Raw genomic sequence first — 19,077 nt, forward strand, 5'->3', positions numbered from 1 at the left:
TTCTGCTCTGTGGACAACAAATCCCATTGCTAGGGCGGAGACACAAGCATCTCGTTATTATATCCAGTATCTCTGGTGTAACACAGAGACCTCATAATTGTATTGGCAAAACACTTGTTTTCACTTGATATGCAAGCTCTTCACAATAATTGTGCTTACATTTATCATAGGGTGGGAAATAGTAAGTAAATAGGACAATTCATTCCACTCCAAAAAAATACACAACACAACAGACAAATACTTAAACATTTGAAACTTTGTGTTTATTCATACTCCCTTTATAAAAATGATTCAGAACATGCACTTTTCTTTTTTTGCAAAAAAGTATTTCCCAAAATGGAAATATTGGCACAGTGCAAGGGCTCTCAGCTCTCCACTTTAACATTTGAATTAGGAAAAAAGCCAAATAAAATATACATATAGCTAATTTGAAAAAGGTAGCCAAGACAGGTGTCCTTCTCTTATTTCCCACCCACATGTAGTGGTATGTTTTGGCATACATGCTCAAACGCAAAATGGATGTCACTACAAATGATAGTTGTTTCTCCACCCCATTCACCCCCAAAATACCAACTGTCTCTGGTTTGAGATGTACCAGAACATCAGGCGAACACAAACCATCGATAGTAGGGAAACTAGGCTGACTAGATGACACACCATGACCTGACTTCAACGTAAAAACATATTAAAGGGACATTCTACTACAAAATAAAAAATACAGATGTTTTCAAACTACAAAAGCAGCCTAATGTCAAGATGAGTAAACATTCCACGCCCAAAATGAATGGAAAAGATAWGCACCGCAAATCTGGAAATGACATTTTTTCATTATTTTTCATTATCATTACTGTACATCTACAAAAACAGATGGGCCTGGGACGAGAACATCAAAATAACAATTTTATCATCTGACAAACTTTGATTTTGGAGTGTGTAATGTCCCTTGAATCAATACATTGAAGCAGCCTTTCCATACAACTTCAGCAACACTGAAAATAGATTATATTTCTTCTTCTGTGGAACATTGTCATCAACTGAGGAAATTAAGAACATTCATATAAAAACATACAGTAACTGAACCAATCAAAGTGCTGCTTAATTGTCTCTCCCAAACACAATAAAAACAGAACAACAGTTTTGTACACATTATGAAAATATAAACAATTGTTGTCAAATGTTCTCCCTCTCTGTATGCTCTCTATAGTATGGCAATAGTATTCCTCACACATACAATGGAGCAACAATTAAATAGTTCCTCGTAAAATACTGACTGGTCTTTCAACGGTTAAAGGGTTCTTTCAATGCCTTGTCCTGGAACACTCAACACTGAAAAACAATGAAAAAAACATTTCATATTTTAAGCAGTAACGCATAGTAAAATATATGGTGTGGGTAGGCCTACACTGTAGGCTAAGAACATGTCTGCACTGTTCACGGTTTTGACCACCAGATGAAGCTCAAGAGCCATTAAAGAGACAGGTGGATAAAAAGACAGAGAAAACCTCTGACTCCAGTTCTTGGTACCAGTCGTGACCCACAAACATCTCTTTACTATGGAAACATTTCACATACAAGCATCCATCTTGTGAGCAGTTTGGCAAGGGAAGCATACTCTTTACTCGCACAATATTTTTCTTGGTGTAGTAAGAAGGCACTTCAGATAGTTCTTCTAAGAATGCAGCTTAGAAGTCTCCCATTTCTTTGTGGAAGCAAAGATAACGTCATAGCACCGACATATGGCATATTTATACCGATACACATTTAAAAATAAAATAAAGGGACTCTCAATTACTGTGTCTTTTCCCATATTGCTCCTTCTTTTGAACATAGAATTATTTATAAAACATAACAACGTACAGCTGACAGTTGTAACATCAGATACAGCTGACATTGATTACCTCATTTGCATTTAGTGATGTTACAAGCTTCAAGTTACAAACTAATTTCAGCCTGTCTCCAGGGGGCACTAGCATCAGTTATGTCTGTAGGAGCTATATACTCAGTAATGGAGCAATAACTCCTATATCGTAATGTGTTATAGAAGATAACGCTGCATATACTAAGTCCGCTTTAAGAATGATCTATTGTAGATGTCAAATCCACTCGGAGCCCTTGCCGTCTCCCGACTTGCTGCTGCTATTGCTGCTGTTTCCCCTTCCGGCTTTGCTGGAGGTGTGCTTGGAGGCTTGCCGGTGCTTGCGATCACGATGGGGCTTGCTGGGGTTGTTGTGGCCCTGTTCATGGCTGTAGGCCTGCATGGCCGACTCCAACCGGTCCTGCGCCTGCCGAATCTCCCTCTGGAGGGCGCCACGAGCGTCCCTCACGCCACCCGASGATGGGAAGTTATCCTCATTGCTGGCGTACTGCCGCCTCTCCTCCTGGGCGATGTTGGCGCGGTTCTGTCGGCACGCCATCTTGCCGTTGCTCAGGTCGGTGAAGGGCAGCTGCCCATCGGGCGCCACAGTCGGCACCATCAGCGTTGGGGGCTTGACGGCGATGTTGTAGCCCGGCGGCGCTGACGGGGCGTTCCAGGAGTAGGGGTAGCTGCTGTAACCATCGCCCCCTACTACTCCTCCTCCGTCGCGGAATGTGGGTGGCCCCCCAGGACCGCCGCCACCCCCAAGGCCATACAGGTCCTCCTCGGAGAGCGGTCTCTGACGGGAGCGCAGGATGTCACAGATGGTGCCAACGCCCAGGTGGAGCATCTCCCACACGTTGAGCGCCAAGCAGAGCAGCGACACGGCATACATGATGAGCAGGAAGATGGTCTTCTCGGTGGGGCGTGACACAAAGCAGTCCACACTGTGCGGGCACGGCCGGCCCGAGCACACGTATATGGAGGGCACTGCCAGACCGTAGAGGGCGTACTGCCCCCCCAGAAAGGCCACCTCTAGCATGGAACGCGCCAGCAGCTGCAGCACGTAGATACGCATCAGCCCGTCCTCCTTGATGCGCTGGCGTCCGTCATGGCGCACCTTGCCTTTACCCTGGCACCCGCCGCCTCCAGCTCCTCCGCCACCCCTGCCTCCACCCCCGTCGCCTCCCCCCGTCTCGCTCTCCACCTCGGGAACCTCATAGATCATGGGGTCCTCCTCCTGGTCATCCTCGGCCTCCTCCATGCCCCGGTGTTGCCTTCTGGCCCCGAGGTAGAGCTTCCTAGGCTTGCGCTGGGACAGTCCTCCTCCCCCTCCTCCACCCTCAGCTCTCTCCTCGCGCCTGGCAATCTTGTTGACGGCGTAGCCCAGGTACATGAGCGACGGCGTGGCCACCAGGATGATCTGAAAGACCCAGAAGCGGACGTGTGAGAGCGGTGCGAATGCATCATAGCAGACGTTCTCGCAGCCCGGCTGGCCTGAGTTGCACACGAACTTGCTCTGTTCGTCGTAGTAGATGGACTCGCCGCCCACGGCGGTAAGGACGATGCGGAAGACGATGAGCACGGTAAGCCAGATCTTGCCCACGAAGGTAGAGTGGTTGTGGATTTCCTCCAGCAGGCGTGTCAGGAAGCTCCAGCTCATGGTGATGGGAGTCTGGGCGACAGAGAGAGAGAGAGGAACCTCCCTCCTCCTCACTTCTCACACACAGCCGTCTGTGGTAGAAAAGGAAGGGGGGTAGGGGAGGGTCAGGTGCTTAAATAGTGCTCAGGTTAATAGCGGGCACACACACACACACAGTCCATAAATACAATTGATTGACACATGAAAGCAATTCAAGATCAGGACAACAAAAGCTATTACTCCTTTCATATCAGCCTCATGTGGCATAAGGTGTGATGGGATAGCATTTATGTCAAATACAGAACATTGACAGGCCACAGGTGTTGCACAAGTGAAGTATTCAGAGAGGTATTAGCCTTGTGGGATAAGGTGTGATGGGAAAGCATTTATGTAAAATACATTGACAGGCCACAGGTGTTGCCACTAGGGATGTGGTCATGGACAATTTTGCATCGGTTTTCTGTTAAAACGATTAGGGGAAAAATCATAAAATTCCACATCAATTTACAATGCAGAAAAATGGTCCTATTATATATGTATGTATATATGGAAGCCAGGCTTCCCCAACAAATGGACCAATAACCAAAAAATACTAAAACATACAATAATTTATCTTTCGTCTCCCGGTGTTTCATCATTTTCCTTCAATTCGCAAGAGGCTGAATGTATCTCACCAGAAAAAGCGAGTGAAACAGCACCTCTGTCTCTGTATGTGTAGGCCATATAACTGATGCTGTCCGGTCAAAAAGAGTATGACATTGTTGCCGCCCGTGGCGTTGAATGCAAGGGAATCCAGCGAGCGTTTTTGGCCTCCCTTGATATTTAAAAAAATAATAATAATAGCCAATCAGCGTTGAGCTAAGCTGAGTGAGCTCAACTGTGAATGGTCCTGGTGCACCAAAATAGGTTCAAGGGAAGACAGTTTGGATTTGGCTTCACTCCAATCACATCACGTCGAGAGCAATACATCATTGACAGAAACAGCTTGAATTGTTGCATCTCGTTGTCCTCCGGTGGCTAGCTAGGTAGCTAAAATTGTCCCTTTCCTAAATTAGCCATGGATGGAGATAGGTATTTGGACTTTTGGTTTTAGTTAATTCTTCGTACTGACCAAAGATTAAAATGTAAATTCTGACCCAACCATAAATTCCTACATTGTACCCCTGGCCTGAAAGCTACTGATGACCGCTAGGGCCGGGCAGTGAAGTTATATCTACCGTAACCCTTTACAGACATAGAACGCAGCTACAGTAACATGTCATTAGCAAGAATATATAACTTTTCAGACAATTACAAAAAGTGCTGCATCAGGCACCCTTTAAGACAGTAGAATTCTGCGTAAAATGTTCTGTATTTTTTGCCTGACAACAATAAACATCACTGATTGATGTGCTGCTGTGGTTTTTTATTTATTCAGTTTTTTATGGTATGGTAGCTAGATGTGTTTTATTTCTACTAAATGTCTTGGTAGGTCACGGTATTTAAAAAGCTTTAATGTACTTTTTTAGGAGAGAGTGGTCTGAGCGAAGGCAACAGCCAAGCAGGCTGCTAGTAACTCGAGACTATTTGACTGACAGTTCTGGTTGCCTAGTGATGGACTTTAGATTCCAGTTAAGAAGCAGCATTCCTTTACAGACAAGTAAACTGTCCTTTCATATCACTAGAGACAACCTGGTCTCAGAGCATTTCGTATTATTATGTACGTCAATCCGAGATGCTCCATTTAGTATGATATGTTACGTTTCGTATATGGTATGTATTAATTTGTGGACGTTCATCACCCATTTCGTATGATATCTTACAAATTACAATTCAAATTATATTTTCTGAATTCGCTAAATGTACAATATGTTATGAATTTGCAAAACGTACTGTATGATAGGAATTTCCAAAATGTATGATATATTACCAATTCTAGCTAGGTGGCTAACTTTAGGTAGCTGGGTAACGTGAGCTAGGCTAGGGGTTAGGGGTTAAGGTTAGGAGTTAGCTTAAAGGGTTGTTAGGGGAAGGGTTAATGTTAGGATTAGGGGAAGGGTTAGCTAAAAGGGTTAAGGTTAGGTTTATGGGAAGGGTTAGCTTACATGTGGGAAGTGGTTTAAAAGTTGCTAATTAGCTAAAATGCTAAAGTTATCGGTGATGAGACTCAAACTTGCAACCTCTGGGTTGCTAGACATTTGCGTTATATGCCCCACCCCGACCAACCACCCTACTTTTGTTTTTGCCTTAAGTAACCATCTGTCTTATGTAACCATACCAAATGTAACATACAGTATCATACTAATTTGAGTGTTATTATGTTACGTCTCTGAAACCAGGCTGCCAGAAAAGGTTATGTGTCGGCAGCGTTTAAAAAAAMGCATTGTAAATTGGGTGGTTCAAGCCCTGAATACTGTTTGGCTGACAGCCGTGGTATATCAGACCACGTATACCACGGGTATGACAAAACATTTATTTTTACTGCTCTAATTACATTGGTAACCAGTTTATAATAGCAGTAAGGCACGGGGGGGTGTGGTATATGGCCAATATACCACACCCCCTCGGGCCTTATTGCTTAAGTGTAGCCTACCCTCACAGACAGACAAACATGCCGTACCCGAGGGGCTTTCAAGGGGCCACATTCCATTATAAGCGTAATCGATACAGGTAGCCTACTGTAATTTTAAATGAGACAGCCTGCCCCGTGCTCGCAAGACTGCAACAGACAGAAGACTGAACACATACTTGCATCATTAACGAAGAGACTGAGAAGGCAGTCCAGCACGAGAGAAAGGCAGAAGCATGCACAAGTGTGCTAATATGTTTTGGTCATCTGCATTTCGCAATGTCTTGTCTTGCATGCCTTGCAAATTCACCAAGTAGCCTAAAGTTCACCTCTTCCTCTCTGGTTTTTATTTGAATTACACAACTTCCCTATCAGCTATAAGACGGAAAATAATATGTTTTGTGATAACTGAACTGCGATTTAAATGAAGTGGGGGAGCGTTCTTAACGTTAAGGTTCCCAACTTCGTGTAAACTCACAGTCCTAGTTGCCACAAGTGAAGCGTTCGGAGGTAAACATATGACACAGTGGTCATCCAGGTGATGTGAAATTCAGTACCTTTCAGTGAGTTGGGTTGGATCAGAAATTTCCACTACAAATAAGGATATGAGATAAAAACGGAAAACAAAGACAAACGATCCTGGAACATATCCCTGTATGCCGTCCAGACAGGGTGGTGATGGATTTGGCACTTTGTTCTCTTCTGTAAATGTGTGTGTGCGCGTGCATGTGTGCGTGCATGTGCTGCAGGCTACGTTGGAGTCCCACATTTTTCAACTGTTCCCCCCCCACCAACCGAAAGACAGGGGCAGCATATTGTGCACCTTTCCATTATAGACACATGCTTACAATTACCCAGGGCGGAGTGCACGCCATATGTCATGGCCATGTGGAAAAATGTACAGACCACCCCTCTGAATCATAGAGAAATTCCACTCCACTAAAATGTATGTACACACACCTACTCCTTTCCACAAGCATACACCAGTGTTTCCCCTTGGATTATTTTAGACTCCGAACGACTATGAGAAGATCACTTCTGATGACTTTTTTTGAAAAGACTAATGAAAATGTAATTATGTTGAACCCATCTTAAATATAAGTAATGTGTGCCACTGCACTGTAGGGAGATGATGAGTAGCAAGCGGTGGCTGTGAGCTCTTGGCACTCATTCCTGCCACTGCTCGCTCTGTTTGCTAAAAATATACAGTACCAGTCAAAAGTTTGGACACACCTACTCATTCAAGAGTTTTTCTTTATTTTGACTATTTTCTACATTGTAGAATAATAGTGAAGACATCAAAACTATGAAATAACACATATGGAATCATGTAGTAACCAAAAAACAAATCAAAATATATTTTATAATTTGAGATTCTTCAAAGTAGCCACAATTTGCCTTGATGACAGCTTTGCACACTCTTCGTATTCTCTCATCCATTTGCAATTATGTTAGCACAGCTGAAAACTGTTGTTCTGATTAAATAAGAAATTAAACTGGCCTTCTTTAGACTAGTTGAGTATCTGGAGCATCAGCATTTGTGGATTCGATTACAGGCTCAAAATGGCCAGAAACAAAACACTTTCTTCTGAAACTCGTCAGTCTATTCTTGTTCTGAGAAATGAAGAAACTGAAGATCTCGTACAACGCTGTGTACTACTCCCTTCACAGAACAGCACAAACTGGCCCTAACCAGAATAGAAAGAGGAGTGGGAGGCCCCGGTGCACAACTGAGCAAGAGGACAAGTACATTAAAGTACATTAGAGTGTTTGAGAAACAGACGCCTCACAAGTCCTCAACTGGCAGCTTCATTAAATAGCATCCGCAAAACACCAGTATCAACGTCAATAGCGAAGAGGCGACTCCGGGATGCTGGCCTTCTAAATCATAGCTCTATGTGACTAAACATGCCAAATGGCATAAAGATGCATTGTCTTACGTTAGTTAGCGTGTCGATTCAGCCTGCACTGATCTGTCTTGTAGCTCGAAAAGGGTAAATGGATAGCTCGAAAGTAGTTTGGTTACAACTATCTGTCCAACGTTTCAAAAATATTACTTAGGTGACATCGCCTAATGAACCCCATTTCATCCTTAAAACAGGCTTAATTAATCAAAGCTTTTTATTAGTCTTATGGTTTGGGGGTAGAAGCTGTTTAGAAGCCTCTTGGACTTGGTGCTCCGGGACCGCTTGCCGTGCGGTAGCAGAGAGAACAGTCTATGACTAGGGTGGCTGGAGTCTTTGAATTTTTTTAGGGCCTTCCTCTGACACCGCTTGGTATAGAGGTCCTGGATAGCAGGAAGCTTGGCCCCGGAGATGTACTGGGCCGTACGCACTACCCTATGTAGTGCCTTGAGGTCGGAGGCCGAGCAGTTGCCATACCAGGCARTGATGCAACCCGACAGGATGCTCTCGATGGTGCAGCTGTAAAACCTTTTGAGGATCTGAGGACCCATGCCAAATCTTTTCAGTCTCCTGAGGGGGAATAGGTTTTGTCGTGCCCTCTTCACGACTGTCTTGGTGTGTTTGGACCATGATAGTTTGTTGGTGATGTGGATGCCCAGGAACTTGAAGCTCTCAACCTGTTCCACTACAGCCCCGTCGATGAGAATAGGGGTGTGCTCAGTCCTCCTTTTCCTGTTGTCCACAATCATCTCCTTTGTCTTGATCACGTTGAGGGAGAGGTTGTTGTCCTTGCACCATACGGTCAGGTCTCTGACCTCCTCCCTATAGGCTGTCTCATCGTTGTCGGTGATCAGGCCTACCACTGTTGTGTCATCGGCAAACTTAATTATGGTGTTGGAATCGTGCCTGGCCGTGCAGCCATGAGTGAACAGGGAGTACAGGAGGGGACTGAACACGCACCCCTGAGGGGCCCCCGTGTTGAGGCTCAGCATGCGGATGTGTTGTGACCTACCCTCACCACCTGGGGGCGGCCTGTCAGGAAGTCCAGGATCCAGTTGCAGAGGGAGGTGTTTAGTCCCAGGGTCCTTAGCTTATTGATGAGCTTTGAGGGCACTATGGTGTTGAACGCTGAGCTTTAGTCAATGAATAGGGATCTCACATAGGTGTTCCTTTTGTCCAGGTGGGAAAGGGCAGTGTGGAGTGCAATGGAGATTGCATCATCTGTGAATCTGTTGGTGCGGTATGCAAATTGGAGTGGGTCTAGGGTTTCTGGGATAATGGTGTTGATGTGAGCCATGACCAGCCTTTCAAAGCCTTTCATGGCTACAGACATCAATGCTACGGGTCAGTAGTCATTTAGGCAGGTTACCTTAGTGTTCTTGGGCACAGGGACTATGGTGGTCTGCTTGAAACATGTTGGTATTACAGACTCGGACAGGTTGAAAATGTCAGTGAAGACACTTGCCAGTTGGTCAGCGCATGCTCGGAGTACACATCCTAGTAATCCGTCTGGCCCAGTAGCCTTGTGAATGTTGACCTGTTTAAAGGTCTTACTCACATCGGCTGCGGAGAGCGTGATCACACAGTCATCCGGAACAGCTGATGCTCTCATGCATGTTTCAGTGTTACTTGCCTCGAAGCGAGCATAGAAGTTATTTAGCTCGCCTGGTAGGCTCGTGTCACTGGGCAGCTCTCGGCTGTGCTTCCCTTTGTAGTCTGTAATAGTTTACAAGCCCTGCCACATCCGACGAGCGTCGGAACCGGTGTTGTACGATTCGATTTTAGTCCTGTATTGATGCTTTGCCTGTTTGATGGTTCGTCGGAGGGCATAGCGGGATTTCTTGTAAGCTTCCGGGTTAGCGTGCCGCTCCTTGAAAGCGGCAGCTCTACCTTTTAGCTCAGTGTGAATGTTGCCTGTAATCCACGGCTTCTGGTTGGGGTATGTACATACAGTCACTGTGGAGATGACGTCCTCGATGCAGTTATTGATAAAGCCAGTGACTGATGTGGTGTACTCCTCAATGCCATCGGAGGAATCCCGGAACATATTCCAGTCTGTGCTAGCAAAACAGTCCTGTAGTTAAGCATCTGCTTCATCTGACCACTTTACAATACATCTGTAAATAATTTTTATGTGTTTTGGTTAGGGAAGTCTTAGTCGCACCATTTCACATCTAGCTAAGAAGTTGTGTTCTTCAATGAGCAGTATTTCTGAAGTTTGACAATGTGCACAAAAGCTAGCATACTTTGTCCAACATTAGCTTGCTACTGAGCCAGTCACTGAAACGATGCTGTTAACCGGGAACCGGCTACCTACTTAAAAGCCAGCTAGCAAGCTACTGTAGTTGTGCTGCTAACATTATTATCAGTTTTCATGCAGCCTCCAGAGTCAGCTGCATTGCTCAGCTGACACAATAATGSTCACTTAAACAGTATAAGCAGCAAGCTAAGTAGCAAGCTAAGCAGCAAGCTAAAGCAGCAGGTAGAGCTAGCTAACTAACTAACATTAGCTATGTCAGTAAGCGAGCTACAATAGTAAGCTAAAAAGCTGATGAAGTGGTGACCGACRTCCTTGCACAGAATTTTTGCAGRAGAAGTACAGCGCTTTTGTTTGTTTTTTCTTAAACGATTAAATCACTGTTACAACATTTGTAATAATTTAACTAGTTATTCTGCCTATTTCATGGAGAGTCATGTGAGAGCGCAGTGATATCATAAATTAGGAACCATTTTCATTTTTGAATGTCGGACGCTTGTGAATCCTAACACTTTGAGTTCCACAGGGGAGACGCTATACGGACACGCTGTGTGCCCAATTTGATGACGTACACTATATATACAAAAGTATGTGGACACCCCTTCAAATTAGTGTATTTGGCTATTTCAGCCATACCCGTTGCTGACAGGTGTATAAAATCAAGCACACAGCCATGAAATCTCCGTAGACAAATGCCCTTACTGAAGAGCTCAGTGACATTCAACATGGTACCGTCATAGGATGCCACCTTTCCAACACGTCAGTTTGTCAAATTTCTGCCCTGCTAGAGCTGCCTCGGTCAACTGTAAGTGCTGTTATTGTGAAGTGGAAACATCTAGGAGCAAAAACGGCTCAGCCGCGGAGTGGTAGGCCACACAAGCTCACAGAACGGGACCGCAGAGTGCTGAAGTGCGTAGAACATATAAATTGTCTTTCCTCGGTTACAACACTCACTACCGAGTTCCAAACTGCCTCTGGAAGCAACGTCAGCACAATAACTGTTCGTCGGGAGCTTCATGAAATGGGTTTCAATGGCCGAGCAGCCTAAGATCGCCATGCGCAATGCCAAGTGTTGACTGGAGTGGTGTAAAGCTCGTCGCTATTGGACTCTGGAGCAGTGGAAACGTGTTCTCTGGAGTGATCAATCACGCTTCACCATCTGGCAGTCTGATGGACTAATCTGGGTTTGGCAGATGCCAGGAGAACGCTACCTGCCGAATGCATAGTGCCAACTGTAAAGCTTGATGGAGGAGGAATAATGCTTTTGGGCTGTTTTTTATGGTTCGGGCTCGGCCCCTTAGTTCCAGTGAAGGGAAATCTTAATGCTACAGCATACAATGACATTCTAGACGATTCTGTGCTTTCAACTTGGGGAAAACGTTTGGGAAAAGCCCTTTCCTGTTTGAGCATTACAATGCCCCCGTGCACAAAGCGAGATGCATACAGAAATGGTTTGTCGAGATCGATGTGGAAGAACTTGACTGGCCTGAACAGAGCCCTGACCTCAACCCCATCGAACACCTTTGGGATGAACTGGAACACTGACTACGAGCCAGGCCTAATCGCCCATCATCAGTGCCCGACCTCACTGATGCTCTTGTGGCTGAATGGAAGGAAGTCCCCGTAGCAATGTTCCAACATCTAGTGAAAAGCCTTCCCAGAAGAGTGGAGTCTGTTATAGCAGTAAAGGAGGGGACCAACTCCATATTAATGCCCATGATTTTGGAATAAGATGTTCAACAAGCAAGTGTCCACATACTTTTGGTCATGTAGCCTATGTCACGCAGCGAGAGTCGAATGGAGACAAACAAATTCAGTTCAGTCAATYGTCCTGATGAGCCCTTCAAGGCTAGTTAGTAGGCTATGCGTGTGGCTAGAAACTTCAACGAGAACTTGAAACTTGTCTGACAAAGTTTTGACTACGGAAAATGTTCTGAGTTATTCCGTTTATTTAACCTTTATTTAACTAGGCAAGTTTTACAAGTTTTAACTAGCGCCATGCTGCTGTTGTGCCAGCACAATCTAGCTAGCTGGGAAGGGCTCATCAGGACTGAATGAAACAAATATTCTTCTTCTTCACCTAGCTCAATGGTCTCCACTCGACATATGTCATCAATTTAGGTACCAGGAGTGACTCCATCTGACGTTAGACAATGATAAGATGAGTACACTATATGAATTGAGCCTTCTGTTTTTATAGATGATGTTGTCTGTAGAAAAAACAGAACCGTAGTCAGCTGCCAACGTGGCTTTTTATGGTCTAAAATATATGGACGAGAATAAGACCTAAATTCAGAACTTTTGAAAACAGGCACCCAACAGAATTCCATATTTAACATTTGATGCCTCCAGAAATGCCTTCCAAGTTGTTATCTGGAACACATTTGTTGTGTTAACGCACACAATCATCAAAACACACACATGTGCGCGAAAAGGGAAATGCACGGATGCACATACATTTACATTTACATTTAAGTCATTTAGCAGACGCTCTTATCCAGAGCGACTTACATACAAACCAGCCTTTAATTCATATCAGACTAGTGTCAATCAAACAATTACAGTTGAAGCCTGCACCAGTCTTCTGTAGTCATATTGTTGACAGGGTTTGGATTAATAGAGCAGCTTGAAACATGACTTAACAACTCTGGCTCACCAGGAGAAAGCCAAGACCGTGTCAAAGAACATTGTTGAAAGATAGTAACTTATCCTAACATCAATAGCAAAAAGTTCTTAGAAATAATGTTCAAACTTTTTTCCCATAATAAATTTGAAAAAACATAAATCTAATCTAAATAACCTTTAGTTTGTAAGACCTCAGGCTGCTGGGCTCAGATCCATAAGAATGAATATAGACAAATGGACCCTTGGGCAGGCTGAATCATATCAAGACTTGAAAGAGGGGGTTGAGGCACTGCTATTACTGGAGTTTCAGTCAACTCAGAAATGAAAGGTGCACTGTATGTTATCTTGCTAGCCCCCAGCAGGTTAGCCTCCTTGCCTCAGGTGTTCTAGCAGGAATATKACATTTTGATTTGTGAAGCTGAACACAACATCTTCCCCACTGTGTGCTCGCTTGGACAAAGGCAAATCCATTTGGAGAACAAGCGCCATTGAGGATATATTTTTCTTGTTACTCTCATCCCTATTCCCGAGAATGGAAGTTATCCATAAATAGAGAGATCCATATACACTGAGTATACCAAACACTAGGAACACCTTCCTGATATTGAGTTGCAGCCCTCCTCTTCTTTTGCCCTCAGAACATACTCAATTTGTCGGGGCATGGACTCTACAAGGCGTCGAAGGCGTTCCACAGGGATGCTGGCCCATGTTGACGCCAATGATCCCACGCTTGTGTCAAGTTGCCTGGATGTCCTTTGGGTGGTGGACCATTCTTGATTCACACGGGAAACTATTGAGCATGAAAAACCCAGCAATGTTGYAGTTCTTCACACAAACCGGTGCTCCTGGCACCTGTCTGCCCATTTCCCCTCTAAATGGCACACATACACAATCCGATTGTCTCAAGGCTTAAAAGTCCTTCTTTAACCTGTCTCCTCCCATTCATCTACACTGATTGAAGTGGACTTAACAACTGACATCAATTAGGAATCATAGCCATTTAACATCCAAAAAGAAAAGCGAGAGATTTTGAGAGAGAACAAAAATGGCTTCATGAAAGGGATGTTAAAGTTGCTCTATTTATCAATTACACTTGCAAATAACCCTAAAGGTCAACAATATATCTACAGTAGTAAACTGTATAGGCTGTACATTTTTTGGAATGCTGTTGGAAGCTATAAAGTTTCTTATGTACAGCGACTGGCCGTCCTGACCAACTTCAGTGTATACAAACAGCAGTGTCTTTCTGCTTCAGGATTGGTGTTTGTTGTTGGAGGTTGAAAACAAAGCGTAAACAAGAACCCTTACTTAATGTCGCTGCAACAGATATTTTTTGTTTTAAAAAAATTATATGGTGTGAAAGTAATTACAGGGGGCAATCAAACAAGCTAAGCGTCAGTATAGAGACAAAGTAGAGTCGCAATTCAACGGCTCAGACACAAGAGGTATGTGGCAGGGTCTACAGTCAATCACGGATTACAAAAAGAAAACCAGCCCCGTCGCGGACCAGGATGTCTTGCTCCCAGACAAACTAAACAACTTCTTTGCCCGCGTTGAGGACAATACAGTGCCACTGACACGGCCCCCTACCAAAACCTGCGGGCTCTCCTTCACTGCAGCCGACGTGAGTAAAACATTTAAACGTGTTAACCCTCGCAAGGCTGCAGGCCCAGACGGCATYCCCAGCCGCGTCCTCAGAGCATGCGCAGACCAGCTGGCTGGTGTGTTTACGGACATATTCAATCAATCCTTATACCAGTCTGCTGTCCCCACATGCTTCAACAGGGCCACCATTGTTCCTGTTCCCAAGAAAGCTAAGGTAACTGAGCTAAACGACTACCGCCCCGTAGCACTCACTTCCGTCATCATGAAGTGCTTTGAGAGACTAGTCATCATGAAGTGCCTTGAGAGACTAGTCAAGGACCATATCACCTCCACCCTACTTGACACCCTAGACCCACTCCAATTTGCTTACCGCCCCAATAGGTCCACAGACGACGCAATCGCAACCACACTGCACACTGCCCTAACCCATCTGGACAAGAGGAATAACTATGTGAGAATGATGTTCATCGACTACAGCTCAGCATTTAACACCATAGTACCCTCCAAACTTGTCATCAAGCTTGAGACCCTGGGTCTCGACCACGCCCTGTGCAACTGGGTACTGGACTTCCTGACGGGCCACCCCCAGGTGGTGAGGGTAGGTAACAACATCTCCACTCCGCTGATCCTCAACACTGGGGCCCCACAAGGGTGCGTTCTGAGCCCTCTCCTGTACTCCCTGTTCACCCACGACTGCGTGCCACACACGCCTCCAACTTAATTATCAAGTTTGCAGACGACACTACATGGTAGGCTTGATTACCAACAACGACGAGACGGCCTACAGGGAGGAGGTGAGGGCCCTCGGAGTGTGGTGTCAGGAAAATAACCTCACACTCAACGTCAACAAAACAAAGGAGATGATCGGGGACTTCAGGAAACAGCAGAGGGAGCACCCCCCTATCCACATTGACGGAACAGTAGTGGAGAGGGTAATACATTTTAAGTTCCTCGGCGTACACATCAGGACAAACTGAATTGGTCCACCCCACAAGACAGCGTGGTGAAGAAGGCACAGCAGGGGGCTCTTTCAACCACAGGAGGCTGAAGAAATTCGGCTTGTCACCAAAAGCACTCACAAACTTTTACAGATGCACAATCGAAAGCATCCTGTCGGGCTGTATCACCGCCTGGTACGGCAACTGCTCCGCCCACAACCGTAAGCTCTCCAGAGGGTAGTGAGGTCTGCACAACGCATCACCGGGGCAAACTACCTGCCCTCCAGGACACCACACCACCCGATGTCACAGGAAGGCCATAAAGATCATCAAGGACCACAACCACCCGAGCCACTGCCTGTTCACCCCGCTATCATCCAGAAGGCGAGGTCAGTACAGGTGCATCAAAGCAGGCCAGGACTGAAAAACAGCTTCTATCTCAAGGCCATCAGACTGTTAAACAGCCACCACTAACATTGAGTGGCTGCTGCCAACATACTGACTCAACTCCAGCCACTTTATTAACAATGTAAAAATTGATGAAAAAAATGTATCACTAGCCACTTTAAACAATGCCACTTCATACAATGTTTACATACTCTACATTACTCATCTCATATGTATATACTGTACTCGATACCATCTACTGCATCTGCCATCTTGATGTAATACATGTATCACTAGCTACTTTAAACAATGCCACTTTTATATGTTTACATACCCTACATTACTCATCTCATATGTATATACTGTACTCGATACCATCTACTGCATCTTGCCTATGCCGTTCTGTACCATCACTCATTCATATATTTTTATGTACATATTCTTCATTCCTTTACACTTGTGTGTATAAGGTAGTTGTTGTGAAATTGTTAGGTTAGATTACTCGTTGGTTATTACTGCATTGTCGGGAACTAGAAGTACAAGCATTTCGCTACACTCGCATTAACATCTGTCAACCATGTGTATGTGACAAATAACATTTGATTTGATTTGGGGGATGAGTCCCCCTAAATGCAACAAAGTCACACTTTGGGGGGGGGGTCTCTAAATAATGCTAATTGAACTATTCCCCTATTTGCTTAAAATGCTTTTTGTACTGCTACAGTGGTAAATATAAAAAATAAAAGATTATTCCAAATTAAACAAAATACCCTCAGATCAGTTTCACGATTGACATTTTTCTTCTTCATGTGGCTGCACATCCTGGGACAGTCCGGCATTTCAGGACCTTTTCAGGTGTCCAAACTTTTCCTTCTACAAAAAAGGTCCTTTTGCCAGCAAGACGCCTCAATTCATTCAGGCTACAAAAAGTGCAATCGCCGAATGTCATTACACTTTTTGGTGTTTTGTAACAGATGTCTTCTTTCCATTCATCAAATGGCGCAGGCTCCCTGTTTGGATGCTGGAATTATTTTGGAGTGGACGAACAAATGCAGATACCCTATGTTTTGCAGTGATTGTTTGACAATAACATCAAAACATGCCTTAGTCATGCCACATTTTTTACTGTTAAATGACATGTCTTTACTAATAAAAATAGGAGGTCACGTGAAAAAAATACGAGACCTCCGGAATGTCACAGTATAATTCGCACTCCGGTAATAGGCTTTTATGATATTTCAGGTATTTCTAAGCCGGTGGCTATTCTTAAAAAACCATGAGGAAATCAAAATTATCGCTATGAATTGTTACATAGAGCACCTGTAAGACAATGATCCTGCGAGGCAGAATGAAGGACAGGAGGAATAGGCCTAAATTCCAGAGGAATTACTGAGGAGAGAGAAATGAACTTGACGACCAGAATTGTCACCTTGACCATGGCTACCGGTTCTACCTAAAGGCTCCCCAGAGCTTCACACACCCAACATGCTTCTCCATTTCTTCAACTACATTCATTTCCCTGAGTGTCTAACTGTCTATGTAGTGGTTTACTGCAGATCAAATCTGCAGACACTTCATCCCCCTAACAACCAATTAGAGCGATTCAAACCCGATCTGGACTGGTGAAATATTGAGCGCTCCGCTTGCCTAGAAGGTTTCAGCAAAATGTCTGGCCCAGCTGATTAGCTTGTTTACAAAGGCATTGTTCTCAAGTTCATCACCTCACTACTCAATCTCTGTGCAGTAAAAACGTTACAGTTTCTTATGTTACTATTCTATTGTAAAGCCCTCAGATTAATTATCCTTTAACTCGATCAGACTTTGTCCTTCAAGGTGATTTGCAAAATAACTMAAAATAAAAGGGGTATTTAAGCAACAGTGTAGATGTCAGTGCAGCAATTTAAACAGTAAATAAATGGGTTCAAGGAATTCAAATGGTCTCTACTTGGAAACAAACAGGTCATTTGTGGATTGTGATCTGCAGAGGAATAGTTGTCTGAAGCTGACAAAGCCTTATGACAGACCATTTCGTTCAAGACCAGCAAGTACAGTAAATATATACTGAACAAAAATATAAATGCAATACGCAACAATTTCAACGATTTCTACTGAGTTACAGTTCATATAAGGAAACCAGTCAATTGAAATAAATTCATTAGCCCTAATCTATGGATTTCACATGACTGGGGCAGGGGCACAGCCATGGGTGGGCCTGGGAGGGCATAGGCCCACTCACTGGGAAGCCAGGCCCAGCCAATCCGGATTAGTTTTTCCCCACAAAAGGGCTTTATTACAGACAGAAATACTCCTCAGTTTCATTAGCTGCCCGGGTGGCTGGTCTCAGACGATCCCGGAGGTAAACAAGCCGGATGTGGAGGTCCTGGGCTAGCGTGGTTACACGTGGTCTGCGGTTGTAAGACCGGTTGGACGTACTGACAAATTCTCTGAAATTTCGTTGGAGGCGGCTTATGGTAAAGAAATTAACATTAAATTATCTGGCAACAGCTCTGGTGGACATTCCTGCAGTCATCATGCCAAWTGCACGCTCCCTCAAAACTTGAGACATCTGTGGCATTGTGTTGTGTGACATAACTGCACATTATAGAGTGACCTTTTATTGTCCCCAGCACAAGGTGCACCTGTGTAATGATCATGCTGTTTAATCAGCTTCCTGTCAAGTGGATGGCTTGTCTTGGCAAAGGAGAAATACTCAATAACAGGGATGTAAACACATTTGTGCACAATATTTGAGAGAAATAAGCTTTTTTTTAAGTATGTAACATTTCTGGGATGTTTTATTTCAGCTCATGAAACATGGTACCAACACTTTAGATGTTGCGTTAATATTTTTGTTCAGTATATTTTTGCATTGCATGCAATAGTGTTGTTAGCGGTCATGGAAAGATCTTGGGGAAGTGAGGACTTGGCTGGGAGGTAGGAGCATATTAGTTTTGAGTTTGACATGCCAAATTGACATCACTGAGGCATGCCCCGAAGCAAAGGCAATACATTTGTCAGATTGCGGCAAGGGGAGAGAGTTGGACAACATCAGCATAATATTGACGAGAGAAGCTGCAATAACAAATCACACAGCCTAGGGATCCATTTGCAATAACAAAAAGAGGGGGGCAAGCACAGAACCCTGAGGTACACAAAGTTGTTTTTAACTGTTACTGAGTGTTCCAGTGCTACTGTTTAGTATTAGTGTCAGTATAGTATAGTATTAGTGCTACAGCTGGTGGTAAAAGGGACTAGGATCAGGGGGAGAGAATGATTTGAGAGACTGGTTGCAGATAAGTGGTGACCAATGGTAGTG

At 44.3% G+C, this 19,077-nt stretch overlaps 1 protein-coding gene across 2 annotated transcripts in view; it reads right to left on the reverse strand.

Annotated features, from left to right (window-relative positions):
* Positions 1-236: 236 nt before the first annotated feature.
* Positions 237-19,077, reverse strand: part of LOC111978726 (gap junction gamma-1 protein-like) — a 52,145-nt gene continuing 33,304 nt past the window's right edge. For both annotated transcript variants that reach the window (XM_024008952.2, XM_070448348.1), the window contains one exon: positions 237-3,589. In XM_024008952.2, the coding sequence (XP_023864720.1) occupies positions 2,094-3,518 (1,425 nt within the window). In that variant the 5' untranslated portion in view covers positions 3,519-3,589 and the 3' untranslated portion in view covers positions 237-2,093. The remainder of the gene's footprint in view (positions 3,590-19,077) is intronic.

This window comes from Salvelinus sp. IW2-2015, linkage group LG18 (assembly GCF_002910315.2).
Source record: "Salvelinus sp. IW2-2015 linkage group LG18, ASM291031v2, whole genome shotgun sequence".
Lineage (NCBI taxonomy): Eukaryota > Metazoa > Chordata > Actinopteri > Salmoniformes > Salmonidae > Salvelinus > Salvelinus sp. IW2-2015.